The following is a 17,968-nucleotide window of genomic DNA, read 5'->3' as shown; positions in this document are numbered from 1 at the left end:
TATATGTTTCACAAGTCCATGGAACTGCCTCCCAGCAGAGAAGGGAGTGATTAATACAGCAACGATTTTGGAAAAAAAAAAATACACCACACAATCCCAACTATGGGAAAGGTCAGACGTGAAACCGGGCGTGAAACCGGGCCCGAGGGTGGGCCGCGGAGAGGAAACCAGTGGATCTGATCGTCTGCCAGTTTCTACGCTTCCATAACTGCTACAAGGACGCTCATTTCAAACATTTCCTTTAATGTCTCGCTCCAATAATACATCAGATTGATGGACATCAAACTTACGGTCAAGGTACAAAACATTAAATTACAAGCATATCCCCCTCCAAAAAAAAAAAAAGAAAAAAAAAAAAAAAAATAAGATATAGAAAGAATAATCGGGGGGCCGCGGAATAAAGTTTCTGGGGAGGAACGGCGTTCCGTGCTGCGGCCCGATGCAAATGTACAAAAGGAAGATAGGATTGCTTAACTAAAAAAAAGCAGAGACGTGTTATACGAAGTCTGTAAAAGCGAGGGAGGGAGGGAGCGGTCGTTGCAAAGGCTCATTCTCTCTGTTCCATTTTCACTTTGGGGGGTTTCAAAAAGGTTCGTGCCTTCTTTTCTTTTTTCTTTCCTGACGAATGGGCCTGGAAGTTCCTCCAGCTGTCCACGCGTCCGTCTCGACTTTCCTGAGAAGGATCAAAAAAAACAAAACCGTAAGGAGAACGGAAAAAACAAAAGCACCAAGCAACACGTATTTTAAAAAGGGACAATCCTAGTTAACTAGTCGACAATGGGGATACAATTACCCTTTAGCGCAGGGGCGCTCAACCCCAGTCCTCAAGCCCCCTCCCCCAACAGGTCAGGTTTTCAGGATATCCCAGCTTCAGCACAGGCTCTGATTGAGCCACCAGTGCTGAAGCTGGGATATTCTGACAGGTTTGGGGGGGGGGGGGGAGGGGGGAGGTGCTTGAGGACTGGAGTTGAGCGCCCTTGCGTTATCCCATGAAACATCACTTTGGTCCTACCCCTTAATGCAATAAACACAGGCCAGACTTTTAATCGTACATGGGACTGATCAAGCTCAGGTTATGGAAGTATCGAGCCAGCAACGCACACACACTTAATTTTTACCACGAGTTCAGTTGCCGACTGTTACTAATGACTAATTAACAGAATTTGTAGTCTTGTTTTTTGTAAAGCAAACTTCTTGAGTGGGTGGAGGGGGGGGGGGGGGGAAGGGACACAGAATTGCGCTGCAATGTCTGGGGAATTATTGAAACGTGACGTGTCCGTCACGGGTTTCCTTAGACACGAAAAAGGGAAGACGTGTTAAGTGTCCATCTGGAGCAAAAAGGGGAACTGCCAGTTAGCGGGGGTGTTATGGGGCCCCGGCCTAAAGGAAATACCCTGAAATTTGCGTCATGGTTACTTTTTGACCACTTGCCCACCCCACAGCAATTCTGAAGCCCCCAGTGATACAACGTGAGAAACAGCCGATAGCAGGAGTGACTAACTCCAGTCCTCAAGGGCAACCAACAGGTTAGGTTTTCAGGATATCCCTGCTTCAGCCACCTGTGCTGAAGCAGGGATTGAACGTAAAACCTGACCTGATGGTGGCCCTAGGGGTATGGCGTTCGCCTCCCATATGGGAGCAAATTGACTGTCAGGACAGCGCAGGGTTAATGGCCATTCCCACTTAGGAACAACTTTTTTTATTTAACATCTTCTTAGTCATCTAATGCCTTGGACTAGGGGCGCTTAATTCCAGTCCTAAAGACCCCCCCCAACAGGTAAGGGTATCAGAATATCCCAGCTTCAGCACAGGGTGTGCAGTTGAAGACTGAGCCTCTGATTGAGCCACCTGTGCTGAAGCAGGGATATCCTGTAAACCTGGCCCTTTAGGACTGGAGTTGTAAAACAAGGGGAAGGGGGTGAGGAGGACCCTCGCTCAGCACGGGTACCGGTGCTCTGCTGGGACAGAGAGACTGGAGACCCAAACCCAGAGACAGGCCTCAGACTTACTGCACTCCAGCTCCCTAAATGGAAAATGGTGATAGTCGTCTATGATAAACTAAGGCTGAGATCAGACAGGCTGCTGCGCCCCCGCGCCTCGGCCCAGCAGACAGAAGGATGCGATTGGAGGCGGGACCACGTCAGCTATTTAATAATAATAACAAAAAAAGAAACAAAGCGTGTGCGTTTGTGATTGGCTGGCGCAGTGCACGTGACGCGGCTGCCGGTTGAAATCACAACTTCAGTTCTCTTCAAGTGCAGCGGCGACAACGCTGTACTGCGCCGCCGGGGGTCGTTTTCAGTTTGAAAACTCCCACCCACCAAAGCGAAAGAGCGGCGAGCGTGCGCAGGCACATAAGCGCGCGCACAGCACATCCTGTCTGAGCTCAGCCTAACACTCGCTTTCATCACACTGTGCTGTGGTTTCCTTCTGACTGAATGAATCAGTCCGAGTGCGCCCTCTATTGGCTTATGCTGGTATCGACTGTCTGTGCAGTCTGATGGAGACAGCCAGAAAGATCACTTCTGCAAGTATAAATCCCCGAAGGAAAGTAGTGCTTTGTATCCTACCAATCTAGGCTTGATTAGGTATCTCACTAGTGCCAGGGACTCGTACTTCGTTATGTGTACATGTATCTAAATAGTCTCCCTTTGCAAATGCTTGATATTGTTACAATAATAAACTCGCCCCTCACCCAGCAGCATGTGTACACCTAGCAGCGGTTTGCCAATCACTGTGCAGGCAGGAAATGCTGGGGGGAACTCAGAGGCACGTGTTAGAAGTTACCTGCCGTCCGCATGAGTAAGACCCCATTAATCACTCAGTAGGTAAGGAACGCTAGGGGTAAGTCTGAGCGGCACATATATTCTGAGTTACCTGCCGTCCGCATAGGTGAGAGACTCCCTCATGCAACGTAGGCACGGGACATGAATAAAAACAGCGGCAAATTCAGCAGGCGGACGCATTGTCAGCGCCTGCCCGTCATGCCCTGTGGTGCCACGGACCACTTCCTCAAATAATCGCTCACTAAATACAAGTTACGGTTACTAACAAGCCGACGTAGGTTTCACTCGCAGTTTCAAGGCAAACAGAATCTATGCATTTTGGCCTCCAAATGCCGATATTTATACCCATGGTTCCGTGTACGCCCAGTAAGCTCACTGGTTCCCTCTTGTGGGTGTGTTTAGCATAACCAGTACCATGTCTGGTTTCTCACGCTGTTATAGTCTACCCTAATAGGAGTTGTGGACTGCCATAGGGTTAGATACACTATCATTCTCTATACTGTGAATACCGCACGTGCTGCCATAATATCTCAGATGTATGTGCGACTGTAATAGGATATATGGGGCACCATTAGAGTGATAAGTGCATCCTTCTGATCAAGACGACGTTCAGGATTAGTACAGCAAAATACTAAATCCCAGATGCAATGTCCACTGCTAGAATTAGGTAAAGTCCAAATGAAGAGTATATACAACCTTCTTGGTAACATTAGGGAATAATGCGACCAAATATAAGAAATAGTCAGTGTACAGTCCCACCTGCTGACATATGGCAGGGTACCCAGGTCAGGCTAGAGGGGTGGGGGGGGAGGGGGTTGACCGTCTTTTGTGTTGGGACGGTCTCTTGTATATACAAGGAAATTGTACCTCAAAATTTTTCTGCCATTCTCTATCCCGCTTGGCTTTTTCTTGGACTTCTATTTCTTCTTCTCTCTGCCTTTTCCTGAAAAGAAAGGCAGGAATCACTGTGGGTAACAAACTGTGAGACCCCAGGCAGCACGATACAGGGAAAGGGAGTTGCAGGGAGCACAGAAGCGAGTGAGGAGGTTATACTGTTTAAACGGTTATGGTTTATTTGTGAAGCGCCAACATATTCCGCAGCGTGGTACAATAGGGGTACAGAGTTATGAATATTACACAAACAGATACGCAGAGGTAATGAGGGCCCTGCTCGTGAGAGCTTACAGGCTGGAGGGCAATAGTAGGTGTTATATGGAGAGATGGGAGGAGTTATAGGGAGCGGTTATATGGAGAGATAGGAGGAGTTATAGGGAGCGGTTATATGGAGAGATAGGAGGAGTTATAGGGAGCGGTTATATGGAGAGATAGGAGGAGTTATAGGGAGAGGTTATATGGAGAGATAGGAGGAGTTATAGGGAGAGGTTATATGGAGAGATAGGAGGAGTTATAGGGAGAGGTTATATGGAGAGATAGGAGGAGTTATAGGGAGAGGTTATACGGAGAGATAGGAGGAGTTATAGGGAGCGGTTATATGGAGAGATAGGAGGAGTTATAGGGAGCGGTTATATGGAGATAGGAGGAGATATAGGGAGAGGTTATACGGAGAGATAGGAGGAGTTATAGGGAGCGGTTATATGGAGAGATAGGAGGAGTTATAGGGAGCGGTTATACGGAGAGATAGGAGGAGTTATAGGGAGAGATAGGAGGAGTTATAGGGAGAGGTTATATGGAGAGATAGGAGGAGTTATAGGGAGAGGTTATATGGAAAGATAGGAGGAGTTATAGGGAGAGATAGGAGGAGTTATAGGGAGAGATAGGAGGAGTTATAGGGAGCGGTTATATGGAGAGATAGGAGGAGTTATAGGGAGCGGTTATATGGATAGATAGGAGGAGTTATAGGGAGAGGTTATATGGAAAGATAGGAGGAGTTATACGGAGAGATAGGAGGAGTTATAGGGAGCGGTTATACGGAGAGATAGGAGGAGTTATAGGGAGAGGTTATATGGAGAGATAGGAGGAGTTATAGGGAGAGGTTATATGGAGAGATAGGAGGAGTTATAGGGAGAGGTTATATGGAGAGATAGGAGGAGTTATAGGGAGCGGTTATATGGAGAGATAGGAGGAGTTATAGGGAGCGGTTATATGGAGAAATAAGAGGAGTTATAGGGAGTGGTTATACGGAGAGATAGGAGGAGTTATAGGGAGCGGTTATATGGAGAGATAGGAGGAGTTATAGGGAGAGGTTATATGGAGAGATAAGAGGAGTTATAGGGAGTGGTTATACGGAGAGATAGGAGGAGTTATAGGGAGAGGTTATATGGAGAGATAGGAGGAGTTATAGGGAGAGGTTATATGGAGAGATAGGAGGAGTTATAGGGAGAAGTTATATGGAGAGATAGGAGGAGTTATAGGGAGCGGTTATATGGAGAGATAGGAGGAGTTATAGGGAGCGGTTATATGGAGAGATAGGAGGAGTTATAGGGAGCGTTATATGGAGAGATAGGAGGAGTTATAGGGAGCGGTTATATGGAGAGATAGGAGGAGTTATAGGGAGAAGTTATATGGAGAGATAGGAGGAGTTATAGGGAGAGGTTATATGGAGAGATAGGAGGAGTTATAGGGAGAGGTTATATGGAGAGATAGGAGGAGTTATAGGGAGAGGTTATATGGAGACATAGGAGGAGTTATAGGGAGCGGTTATATGGAGAGATAGGAGGAGTTATAGGGAGCGATTATATGGAGAGATAGGAGGAGTTATAGGGAGAAGTTATATGGAGAGATAGGAGTTACAGGGAGAGGTTATATGGAGAGATAGGAGCAGTTAAAGGGAGAGATAGGAGTTATAGGGAGCGGTTATACGGAGAGATAGGAAGTAATACAAGGAGTGAGCACATTTCTTAACAGACAGAATATTACAATAATGGACGTGTCTATGAAACCAGTTTAAATAAGAGTCTCCTTGTGTGTGAACAATCTCTATATTCCAATTTCTTTTATCCAAAAATAAATTTAAAAAAAGACAAACCTTTCATGCATTTCTTTTGTCTCTCTCTCTTTCCGTTTGATTTCCAGCTCTGCAAAAAGCTTCATGGTCTGTTTGTACACGGCCTGTTTAAACTGCGAGGACGGAAAAATACAGGATATCGTCACTTATTCACCTTCCCTCACACCCACAGCTGTATTACACAGTGCTGAGCAACCCGTCTTATCCGGAAGACATTTGGCATTTTTAAACACAATACAAACTACTGTACGTGTTAATGGATCGGTCCCTTGTAGGTTTAATGCGATTTCTGTGTGGGATTGAACCTTTAACGCCGTGGGTGGCCAACTCCAGTCCTCAAAGGCCACCAGCAGGTAAGGTTTTAGGGATATCCCTGCTTCAGCACAGGTGGCTCAATCAGTGCTGAAGCAGGGATATCCGTAGGACCACGGCACAGAGATATCACACAAAAGGAAGCAGCCCGAGGAAATCAAACCCCGTCCCACGTCAACTCGCCATCTTTAAAAACCAGCTTTGAAATGGGATTTAATAATTCTTGTAGGTGACAGATTGTGTCAATGCCACAGACTTAAACATGTCATTGGTTCATGTTGGCCCTAAGAGGGCTAGAACCTCGATTGCAGACAATATTTAAAGTTCAGTAACAGCCTATGGGTTGGCGATTTTGCTTCCCCCCCCCCCTCGTTGAGCCTAAAGCCACCTCATAAAACCTACAGCCCGCGAGACTTACAACATCGGAGTCATCTTCTTCAACAATTACCGACTTTCCTTCTTTTTTCAATTGCTTCTTTTTCTCTTTAACCTGGGGGAAAAAAAATTGAAGATGCATAAGCCCACCACCATCAAATCGCCTCAATGGCGTGCGCTGCAGCGCCACCTTTATCTAGCACCCTACAGCATGGAAGGCTATGATCTCAAGCCATTTTTGCTGGGCTTTTTATATGCGGCTGCCATATTTCTAAGCAATTCCTGGAATCGCTATAGGATTCCTGCCTCACTTAGGGCAGATCCCTTCAACAGACCCCAATTATAGCAGCATGTGGTCTATGGAACCGGTTGTTTTTTTGGCGGGGAGGGGGGCTTATCGACCTTAAATGTGGGGGTCATAAACGTATCTTGTCACTTGGGGTTAAAATTGCGAACGACATGCTAATAAATCGGGAGGTACTTACAAAGTGCTCAATATACTCTTGTCCTGCCTGTATAACGTCCAATGCTCTCTTCTTCTGCTCGGGGTCTAGTAACCGCTTGTACGCTTTGTCTACGGCTGGAGTGAAATACAGACACAAGCTCAGAAAATACACGTGGGACACACACACACACACACACACACACTCTCTCTCTCTCTCTCTCTCTCCAAAAGGGCAAGGATGAGAATATTTTGGAGTAGAAGGGCCTCAAGCTTATTATAATGTCATTTTAGACACATTTAAAAACAATAAGAGATTTCAACATTCTGAAAACATGTACAACATCTGTACCATAAACATTGACATTACCTTAACTTACAAGTGAGTTGGTGGGGAAAAAAATGACGCTTGCTGTCTAAGGCAGGGGTGTGCAAACTGGGGGGGCACAGCACTCACAGAGGCCCCGCGCTCTTCCCCAAAGCATTTAAATTCAATGCCGGGGAGCACGCACGAGGCCTCTGTAACTCACTTACCTGGTCTCCGGCAGCTTCTGGCGTGAGCAGGCAGGGGGGGCAGACTAAGGCACCCCTGGCCTAAGGAACAAGTCTGAAACTAGCAGTATCAGAGTGTTCAAGGGCCACAAAGCCATTTGTGGGTCGCATTTGGTTCACGGGTCACTAGTTGAAGAGCCCTGATGTAGATCCTTTTATTCATGTCCTTCCGGAGATCTGTTCTCCATAACTGAACACAGAGCTCTAGGTCAGGTCCCACCAATGATCTATAACAGGGGAGGCAAACTGCAGTCCTCAAGGGCCACCAACAAGGTCAGGTTTAAAGGATATCCCTGCTTCAGCACAAGTGGCTCAATCAACAACTGAGCAACCGATTGGGTCAACTGTGCTGAAGCAGGGATATCCTTAAAACCTGGACTGGAGTTGGCCACCCCTGATCTATAAAGTGTCATCACTGCCTATATTTCTGCTGCTAATACAATAATGAATAGAACTATACCTTCAAACGCTTTCTGTGCTCGTTCTACATCATCTTGATTTTTATCGGGATGCACTAATATGGATAACTGTAATAATAATAATAAAACAAAAAAAATTAAGAATGTTGGAAATGCAATTTCCTCCTAAATAATATATTTGACAAACGTTCAATATGGAACAGCTCCTCTCCACACAAACAAAGCAAGAGAAAAGCTTACTTGGAGGTTTTTCCGGACGTCCCAATGATCCATTAGTTCAGGGGTGCGCAAAATTCTTGCCTTGCTCCCCCCCTTGCTCGAGCCCCCCTTACCTGCTCTGAAGCATGAAATGACGACGCGGGGTCATATGACATCCTTGCCGAAGTCAACTGAATCACGGTAAGTTAAGTTGCAGAGGCCTCGCACGGTCCCCCGGCATTTAATTTAAATGCCTTGCGGAAGAGCGCGGGGCCTCTGCAACCGCCGCGCCCCCTCCCCCCCCAGTTTGAGCCCCCCTGCATTAGTAGATGGTGCAGAACTCAGGAGCCACCCCATCTCCCATTACATACACAAAATACACATGACGTTGTTCACTGCATCACGAAACGTAACATAGCTTTGGCCCTTTCTCAAGCTATTTGTTCCTGTCTAGGTCTGCAATAAAGTGAATTTCTGAGAAACAAGAGCTTTGAGCAACGTCATGCATTCTCAAACATTATATTAAGTCCTGTATGCCATTCCCACCCACCTCCGCCTGTCCAGTTATATCATCTCATACTTCCTTGATTATCTACCTATATTAGCATTTTGAAACAGTCACGGCGGCGTCACACTCGAGGAGTCATTAAGCTCTAATTGGCTATCCTATCGACCAATCAACGAGGAGCCGAGGGAAATAGCTCTGTCCCTGCCAGAGACCAGCAGAGGACTGATTAACCCCCTTCCTTTCCATGATACTAATTAGGGGGCAGTACCTGAGGTACACTAGCTATGAGGGGGCAGTACCTGAGGTACACTAGCTATGAGGGGGCAGTACCTGAGGTACACTAGCTATGAGGGGGCAGTACCTGAGGTACACTAGCTATGAGGGGGCAGTACCTGAGGTACACTAGCTATGAGGGGGCAGTACCTGAGGTACACTAGCTATGAGGGGGCAGTACCTGAGGTACACTAGCTATGAGGGGGCAGTACCTGAGGTACACTAGCTATGAGGGGGCAGTACCTGAGGTACACTAGCTATGAGGGGGCAGTACCTGAGGTACACTAGCTATGAGGGGGCAGTACCTGAGGTACACTAGCTATGAGGGGGCAGTACCTGAGGTACACTAGCTATGAGGGGGCAGTACCTGAGGTACACTAGCTATGAGGGGGCAGTACCTGAGGTACACTAGCTATGAGGGGGCAGTACCTGAGGTACACTAGCTATGAGGGGGCAGTACCTGAGGTACACTAGCTATGAGGGCGCAATAGCTGAGGTACACCAACTATAAGGGGTCAATTGCCAAGGTACACTAACTAGAGGGGGCAATAGCTGAAGTACACTAGTTATGAGGGGGCAATTGCCGAGGTACACTAGATATATAAGAGAGAGCATTACAATGGTAAGTATCTGGGAAAGCCAGGGGTCCCCGGAGCTAAAAATTACAGTTCCGCAACGGTTATGAAACAAATATAAAAAATTGCTGATTTAAAAAGGTCTGTTCTAAGTAGTAGCAAAGTTACCGAATGACAGACAAGTATATTAAAATGAAATGCGTGATAACCCAACGATTTAGTTTTTTTTGTTAAGGGTCTGTAGCTAAGCTTGTGATGAGACTGACAATTTCTTTGCATATCCATTTCCAAAACCCCACATTTTCCCATAAGAAAGAAATTGTCATGCCATAATTTGCCAAACGGCTAAAATTGGGGAACAAAGATGCGATAAGCATCTACATGACGGAATCCGATTAAAGGAAAATGTATTTCACATACGACAGGTAAAATTAATTTCAAGGTTAATCTGAATCTATAAAAAAAAAAAACAACCAAAATGTATTTGTTTATTATTTGCTGTCCTTAAAAATAAATGAATTACAGATGATAAAAAGGTACCTGTCGAAATCTCTTCTTGATTTCCTCATCTGTAGCTTCAGGATCTAGCTGCAGGACCTAGGAAAAACAGAAATGTCCACTGATTAAATTACAGAAAGGTTATGGGGGAAAAACTCAGAAACCCCATTTAAAAAAGGGACATGCTGCATTGTATAAAAATGCAAATCATGTCACCATCGTTCAAAATTATCACTCAACTGTGATAGGCTCTGAAGACTACACCCTATAAATTAAGAGTTTTTGTAAAACCTTTCAAAACAAAAAGAAAAATGTTTTCTGTTTTTATAAACTCATTTTAAAAAGTATGAGTCTTCAAAAAATAATAATACTAATGTTTGACTAAGGGTGAGCCCTTAAGGACCAAATACAGCGATATGTTTAATAGGTTAAATAAAAAGGTAGGGATTCCGGTTTTCGGTGTTTATTTTCTTCAAATCTGTGTTGTGTTACCCTTTTATTTATTAAAAAAAAAAAAAAGTGAATAAAAAAAAGCGACATTTTAATTTGCTGTTTCTGTGTCCTCTTTTTTAAAGTTTTTTTTTAAGTTTCCATACTCCCCTTGTGTTGCTTTTGTCTCCTACCTGTGGCTGCTACAAGAGGTAGAACTGAATAGGAAATGATGCTTAATTTTCAGTTTTTATCGGTTTTAACCATAAGTGCAAGGTGACCAGTCGGTGGGGGGTTTCCGGTGTTTTTCAGTTAAAACCTAAAACCGGAATCCCTAAATATAGGTAATGGGACAAGTATAAATATATTTAAAAACATTTTGAAACATGTAATGTTTCCGTGGTAAACAGAAGCTTTGACGCGTTACATTGTGTGTTCCCCCGAGAAAGGCAACATAGATTTTTCACAAGTTACAAATAAGTAAAACAATTATGTTAATGGTGATTACATCTTTCTAAGGGTGGTTCCTGACCCTACATATATATCTTGTATTAACGCAGACTTACTTCATATGGGTTCAGGTTGAAATAGGATGACCCGGGCCTAATTAATCTCTCTATCTGTTGCTTCGGGGTTAGAACAGAGTCCCGCTTTTCAATTTGTTTGACCTGAAATAAAAACTGCATTTATTTGGATGTTTTGACCATACATAGGATGAAACATTTTTAACATTCAGTTCATAAATGGTGCCGTCTTGCATTATGACACAGATCAACTACCTACATTTTAATGTAGGTCTGCAACCTAGCAGAACCCAAAGACTACACTGTAAGAACTAAGAGGCTGCTCCCAGTAGCTTGCTATCTGAGGTGATTCCATACAGTGAAGTTATCCCATTTGGGACGGATACCAAAAATCTGAGCTACCCCCAATTTAATCTAAGGGGCAGGTTCACAAATGTCGGTTACGGGTTAACTCACCCGAATGGGTGTTATCGGTTATTGGCATGCGTTGAAGCAGTATTTAATTTGGAAAATAAATAAAAGTATTTTCTCCCTAGGTGTGAAGAGCCCACGCAGAAATGTCTCTCCCATGCATACTTACAAGGAAGTAGGGGGAGACAGAGGGAAGCATGGGGAAGAGATACAGGGAGGGAGATTTAGAGGCGGGACCATCAATTTAAATACCACTAGGTTTAATAACCCATACTGCATATGGGGATATGCCTGGGAAATATGCACATTTCTCAGGCATCCCTGGACGTGAAGTACACACTAATCTTTTTGGAGATATACAGATCAACGGACCATTTTCTGAAATGTTCGGCTCATTTCAGAATCCAAATACCATGACACGATTTCCTGGTGTTAACTTTAATAAGCTTGGAAATATGGGATGAATCACATTTAGGTTGTAATAAAATTGTTTGCGTATAATTTATAACAGCCAATTCAATGTATTACTTCCTGGTAGCACATTTTTATAAATAAAAGTTATACAAAAACAAATAAATAATAACAAAAAGAACTCATGAGAACTAGGCGAGTAAATCTTGGTTAACGTTAGGTTATTGCTTTAGTGAATACTGTGTTATGATCAATGATCAAAGGAGCCTAATGAATTTGGTCCCAAAACGGTCATCCAAGTAGGATCCCATTCCACTGATGCTTCAGGGGGATCCAGTCAATGCCTGAATTCAGGAGGATCTGCTCCCAATAAAGGCTGATCCCATAGATATTACTGAAGTCTGTAAAAGCAATCCTATCCCACTGGGATGTGATGCTATTGAAGCCTGTGGATGAGATTCCATCATGCTGGGACCCCATTCAAGCCTATGAGCCTCTTCACATTATGCTGGGATCCCATTAAAGCCTATGGGGCTGACCCCGTGTTAATGGGATCCCTTCACAAATCTGTGGGGCCGCCACGTTACACCGAGAGCTCGGTGTTCTGCTCTTCCTCCCTCCCCCCCGGGCCACGTGACCTCGGTATAATACGTGGAGAACGCTTCGTCCGCCGCGCCGGAGGGTCCACCAGCCCCGGGAGCCGCCATCTTGCTACCTTGACGTTGCACGTACGACACGTGACCAAACGCCTTAACGCGCAGGGGTGGCACGTCATGGCCTAGTGACGTCGGTGGTATAGGAGGAGCCTTTACCTTTAACTCCTTGGTTGCCGGAGTCACCCCCTTCCTGTAGAAGTCTATGGGGAAATGTGTCTATGGGGGAGATAGATGTATGTATACAATGTATATAGGGGGTGATACGATTAACGTCTATGGGGATTGTATACAAATGATTATATATAAATGATTATATATGTATATAATATATATATATTTTTTTTTTAATATTGTTTGTTTCTAAAAAAAAAACCTTTTTATTCAGGGTTTTAAGCTAATTTTATGATTTTTGTGAGTTTTAAAATGATTATAAAAATGGATACATAATTGTTTTTGGTGTTTCCAAAGTAGAAACATACTTTCTTTTTTTATTTCTGAAAATATTCTTATAATGACTTCTCCAGCTTTACAAAGCGTAGCCTTCTATTTATAACATTGAATGTTTTTTCACGGATTTAAAATCATCATTTAGCTGCAACTATAACAAAACTTTACATCTTAAAATTGACCACTAAACAGAAATGATCATTAGAATCGATTGTTATGGGGTTTTCCCGCCTTTGTCTGTCAGAAGGCGGGAATTATGGTAAAAGTTGCCCAAATCAAACATGGCGGTTTTATCTCCGTGCCTCGGCCTGTCTATCAGCTTTCTAACCATTCCATAAGTTGGAAGCACTGAAAGAGGCGGACTTATGCAAAGTGAGGCTTGGAACGCAAACAGCCAGCACTTGGCGGTGCGCATGCGTACATGTAATTCGGCTATTGGTTCAAAGAGAACAAGCGGGTCAGTGACGTAGCACAGGGCCCTCTGCTTAACTGACAAGGTCAGGTGTGCGACAGTCATACCGTGGCAAGAAGATGGCGGTGCATGGATCGCTGCTCCGGGTTGGGTTTAGGAACTTATTGTTGGTGCAGATGCGGCGTTCTTCCGACCAGGTGACCGGGGGCATTGCTAGGGGAGAGGGGGCCATATTTAAAACACCCTGTGAGGCTGGGGAGCAGGCCTGTCCTATGTCACTGAGATAAGACAGCTCGGCGTGAGAATGTCATGTTGTGAGCTGTGGTCATTGCATGGGGCGAATGTCAGCTGAGGGCGGTTGTGTTGAGTGGATGTTACTGTAAAGTTGGGGAGTCACATTGGGTGTCATAGTGGAAGGTGGGATATCACAGTGGGTGTCTACCAGTGTTACTGAGTCATAGAGGGGTGTCACTGTGACACTGTGGGTGGGTGTATGCTATTTGGATAGTGGTGATTGGGTGGCAGTCACTCCACGGTGGGTGTTTTGCTCATTTTAGATGGGTGTGGGTCGTTGTCCTTGTGGGTGGATGTGTCACTGTCATGTGGCTGGGTGTATCGTGTTTGGCTTGACTAGGGGACACATGGGATGTGTTACGGTCTTGGTAGTTACCTGTTTAGATGGGAAAGGTCACAGTGAGTGGGTTTCATGCAGGAAGATGATCAATTGTTATGGTGGATTAGTCACTCTGCCTTGAAGGATGAAGTGTTAGATGTTTTAGATGGGGGGGGGGGGGGGGGGTTGAGGGGGGAGTTATAACTGGGTGTTTTGTCTTGGTGGATGTTGGCTGTTTTGTTAGATGGAGATCACTAGATATGACGTCTGGGTGGGTCCTATGTTGTCACTTGTAAGGAGTGGTGATTGTGATTTGGGGTTGTGTATGATTGCAATGTGTTTTTCAACAGCGGTTCCTAGGAACCCTTGGGTTCTCTGTAATTTTCAGGTCATTTGAAAATTGTACCAAATACAGCAGAATATACAATGCATTTGATCTCAGACTCACTATTAGACAGGGTTGGGGTTCCTTACAATGCATCTGATCTCAGATGTGCTATTAGAGGGTTGGGTTCTGTAGAAATTTTGCAATATAATTATAGGGGCCATAACCAAAAATAGGTTGGAAAGCACTGGTGTAGGATATTGAAGAGGGATATCGGTTTTAGGTGGAGAGGTCACAGCAGATCCTTTTCTATAATCCATTTATATTTGGTCTGTTTCCATAATTGTATTTATGCTCACACCCTTACTATCAAAGGCCTAAGGTAAAGGTAGTTAAACCCTCATTAATTCAGCTACAGTGGTGCACACATTACCCACAGGAAACTGTCAGAATTCTTACAGTTGCAATAACACATTTTTGAAATCTTAATGTTCTAAGATTTGCCTAAATAAGCTATTAATACTTAACGATTCGGTCTGTCACTTTAGACTACTTTATTTTGGTGCTTTTAAAGGACTGCATGTTTAAGTGAGAGACAATTAAGCACTCTGAAGCAACATCAGATTTTCAGCTGATGTGAAAAAAAAAAAAGGCATCAAGGGTTTAAATGTCACTGTCTGGTTATATGGGACTGACCCTTTAACCCTGTTCTAAATCTGCTCTGTTTTCTCTCTGCAGTTAGGGGAGTTGGGTAAAGGAGCCGGGAAGGGCGGTGGAGGAGGAGGATCTGTGAGAGAGGCAGGAGGAGCCTTCGGCAAACGGCAGGTGGCAGAGGAGGAGCGATATTTCAGGTAACAATGCCATGGAGTAGAATTTTCAGCTTATAAGTACAGTAGAGTCTCGGTTATCCGACCTAAATAGGACAGACTGTGGCGGATGACCCGAAAATGATGGATAAAACGGAAAGTATCCCCCCCCCCCTCCTCTTCTCGCTTACCGGCGGTGGAAGAAGAGGAGGACTGCAGACCACAGGAGCAGCACCGGAGGAAGACAGCTTGTGGCTGGAGAAGAGGACCATGTCAGCGGAGGAATGGCGTTGATAGCGGGCAGTGGCAGCAGAAGACCATCAGACCCTGTGTGCGGAGCAGGAGCAGAGTGGCATAGAACGGCCAGGGAGGAGCTTGCTGTAACACCGGAAGTTGACCGGTGTCTGACTTCCAATGTTACAGCGCACTCCTCCCCAGCTGTTCTCCTATGCCGCTCTGCTCCTGCGTCACACACTGTCACCTGGTCTTCTCCTGCTGCCACCGCCCACTGTCTTAACTCCATTCCTCTCTTCTCTGGCTGCCAGCTGTCTTCCTCCGGTGCCGCTCCTGTGGTCTGCAGTCCTCTTCTGCCGCCGTTAAACGAGATGACTGATAAAATGGAAGGTCGGATAATCAGGACTCTACTGTAATTGTAATAACGAATTTCAATGTAGCATTTTCCTTTTATGTTATATAAACCAAAGCTATGGAATAACTGCTGTATCCATTTCTCAGGTAGGTGGAAGATTAGGGGTAATTCTATATAGTCCAATGGTGCTAAAAAATATCCATCAGAATAATCCCAATAAGACCCTTGGCTGTAAGAACGCTACCATTTGAATCCTGCTGTCGGCTCTCCTTTTGACCTTGGATAAGTCAATTTCTCCCTGTCCCTCAGCCACAAAATTAGATTGTACGTACCTTAGGACATTGCCTGAAAAAATGATATGTACATGAAAATTCCCCGATAATAAGAAGTGTATTGTGATAAATACTTGTAACTATATTTTATTTAGGAAGCATATAAAAGCCATGGAAGACCTTAACTGTTAACAAAAATGAAATATAAATAATTTGGAAGATTCCATGCCTTTTTTTAAACTGCATGTCACCAGCTAGCTGTGTTTTTAATGTCATTTAATCCTACTGTTAACTGACTTGTGCTTGTGATAATTCTGTAGATTGTTGGCTATGTAGAAGAGAAAATATAATCGTTAACTGAGCTGTAGTATTGTAAATCATATCTGATCAGTCGCTTTTCCATTTGAAAGCTACGATTTGCAGAACTATAGGACACTCAAACGTCAATGTGCGACAGTGTCTCGCCTTGCAGAACCTTCAAATTTTAATAGTTTCAAGTTTTTGTTCCCTTCAAATTATGTAAAATTATTATCTATCTATCTATCTATCTATCTATCTATTGATGGATCGAGAGCTAAACAGTGTCTTGATCCAGCGCAAGGGTAGCCAACCCAAGTCCTCTAGACATACCAACAGTGGCTATCCTCTCATTAGCGTGCGTGGCCCAAATAGTTTGACTGACCCACATGTGCTCAAGCAGGGATATCCTTAAAACCTGCACGGTTAGTGGTCCTTGAGGACGGAAGTTGGGAACCTCTGATCTAGAGGAAGATCTTACTGATCAGAACACATAGGCAGACTATTGATGAGCTGTGATTGCAATAGATGCCAATTTGGGGTTTGTTTTGCTCTTTAAAAAAAATAAAAATATATAGTAACTGTAAAACTGCTCCCATCTTGCAGGCAGAAGGAGCAGGAGCACCTGGCTTCACTGAAGAAACACCACGAGGAAGAAATAGACCATCACAAGAAGGAGATTGAGCGCATGCAGAAAGAGATTGAACGCCACAAGTACAAGATCAAGAAGCTGCGTGACAACGATGACTGAGTCAGCGGACATCGGACATCTGCTTTATTCCTGATATGTCCACTGTTTGGTTATATAACCACACACTAAATGGTTTGTTTTGCTTGAGACATCAGTGTGATATGCTAGCCCCAAAGCTATATTGCAATAAATATAATCAGTGGTGTTTGTTGTCATAGTATTTGTAATAAATATATACACTATGTATGTTCTTGTATAGTGCTTAGGGCAACACTACACATACATTTGCAGGCACAATGAATCGATGCCCAGAAAAGCTTGCAATCTAGTTTATTAATGACCTTGAATTTGGCATAGAGGGCAAAGTCTCCATCTTTGTCAACCCTACCCTCCGCCTTTGGAGCAGGATGTAATTTCTGTACGGAATTATTTGAGCAAACTGAATACTTGTACAGGTAAATGGCAGATGAGGTTTATTAGAGTTAAATGTAAGGTGATGCTTTTGGAAAGCAAATACTGCTACATGCAACTAAATGGGACACAATTGGATGAATCCTTGATGGAGAAGGATTAGGAGTCCCGTTAGGCAACAGGCTTGACTATACTGCTCAATGTCAGGCAGTAGCTGCAAAGGCAAATAGGATATTATGCATGGTAGGACAGACTGCATAATTGTGCCACTGTATAAATCCTTAGACCACACCTTGAATATTGATCATAGTTTTGGGCACTAATCCATTGATAAGACATTATGGAACTGTGAAAAGTGCAGTGTCACCAAAAAGGGGGTGGAAGATCGGACATGAGAACAGGCTAACTAAATTAGATTTCTTTCCATTAGAAAAGAGGCGTCTGACGGGATATAACTATATACAAATATATTCAGCGTCAATACAAGGAACTTTTCAAGAGAACTATTCATTCTAAGGAAACTACAAACGACACAGGGTCATCTCTTAAGATGAGAAAAGGAGATTTAACCAGCAACAAAGGAAAGGGTTCTTTATAGTGAGGGCAGTTAAAATGTGTAGTTTATTACCCAGGGAGACTGATTGCAGATACAATAAATGTCTTAAAGAAAAGGTATACAGGGATATACCAAATAAGTTAAACACAGGACGGATGTTGCTCCAGGCTGAAAGCTGATTGCCATTACTGGAGTTGGGTAGGAATTTATTTTTT

At 44.0% G+C, this 17,968-nt stretch overlaps 2 protein-coding genes across 2 annotated transcripts; one reads left to right on the top strand and one right to left on the bottom strand.

Annotated features, from left to right (window-relative positions):
* Positions 1–226: 226 nt before the first annotated feature.
* Positions 227–12,467, bottom strand: DNAJC8 (DnaJ heat shock protein family (Hsp40) member C8). The gene is made up of 9 exons (XM_075603765.1): positions 12,317–12,467; positions 10,899–11,000; positions 9,946–10,002; positions 7,893–7,959; positions 6,924–7,018; positions 6,482–6,553; positions 5,773–5,864; positions 3,654–3,729; positions 227–673 (listed from the first exon to the last, which is right to left on the bottom strand). Exons 1-9 carry the CDS (start codon positions 12,383–12,385, stop codon positions 548–550), a joined length of 756 nt encoding a protein of 251 aa, XP_075459880.1. The 5' UTR covers positions 12,386–12,467; the 3' UTR covers positions 227–547.
* A 763-nt stretch (positions 12,468–13,230) lies between these two features.
* Positions 13,231–16,990, top strand: ATP5IF1 (ATP synthase inhibitory factor subunit 1). The gene is made up of 3 exons (XM_075603764.1): positions 13,231–13,390; positions 14,870–14,982; positions 16,702–16,990. The coding sequence occupies exons 1-3, from the start codon at positions 13,313–13,315 to the stop codon at positions 16,844–16,846; spliced, it is 336 nt and encodes a 111-aa protein (XP_075459879.1). The 5' UTR covers positions 13,231–13,312; the 3' UTR covers positions 16,847–16,990.
* The last annotated feature ends 978 nt before the right edge of the window (positions 16,991–17,968 follow it).

Source organism: Ascaphus truei, chromosome 6, assembly GCF_040206685.1.
Source record: "Ascaphus truei isolate aAscTru1 chromosome 6, aAscTru1.hap1, whole genome shotgun sequence".
Taxonomy (NCBI): Eukaryota; Metazoa; Chordata; class Amphibia; order Anura; family Ascaphidae; genus Ascaphus; species Ascaphus truei.
This window is presented reverse-complemented; position numbering and strand designations above follow the sequence as displayed.

Excerpts from the sequence above, each read along its gene's own strand:
- DNAJC8 (XM_075603765.1), bottom strand. The coding sequence starts at position 12,385 with ATGGCGGCTCCCGGGGCTGGTGGACCCTCCGGCGCGGCGGACGAAGCG. Across the intron at positions 10,003-10,898 it reads TCAACCTGAACCCATATGAA|GTCCTGCAGCTAGATCCTGA; the intron begins GTAAGTCTGCGT and ends TGTTTTTCCTAG. Across the intron at positions 7,960-9,945 it reads TCAAGAAGAGATTTCGACAG|TTATCCATATTAGTGCATCC; the intron begins GTACCTTTTTAT and ends TTATTATTACAG.
- ATP5IF1 (XM_075603764.1), top strand. The coding sequence starts at position 13,313 with ATGGCGGTGCATGGATCGCTGCTCCGGGTTGGGTTTAGGAACTTATTG. Across the intron at positions 13,391-14,869 it reads TGCGGCGTTCTTCCGACCAG|TTAGGGGAGTTGGGTAAAGG; the intron begins GTGACCGGGGGC and ends TTCTCTCTGCAG. Across the intron at positions 14,983-16,701 it reads GAGGAGGAGCGATATTTCAG|GCAGAAGGAGCAGGAGCACC; the intron begins GTAACAATGCCA and ends CCCATCTTGCAG.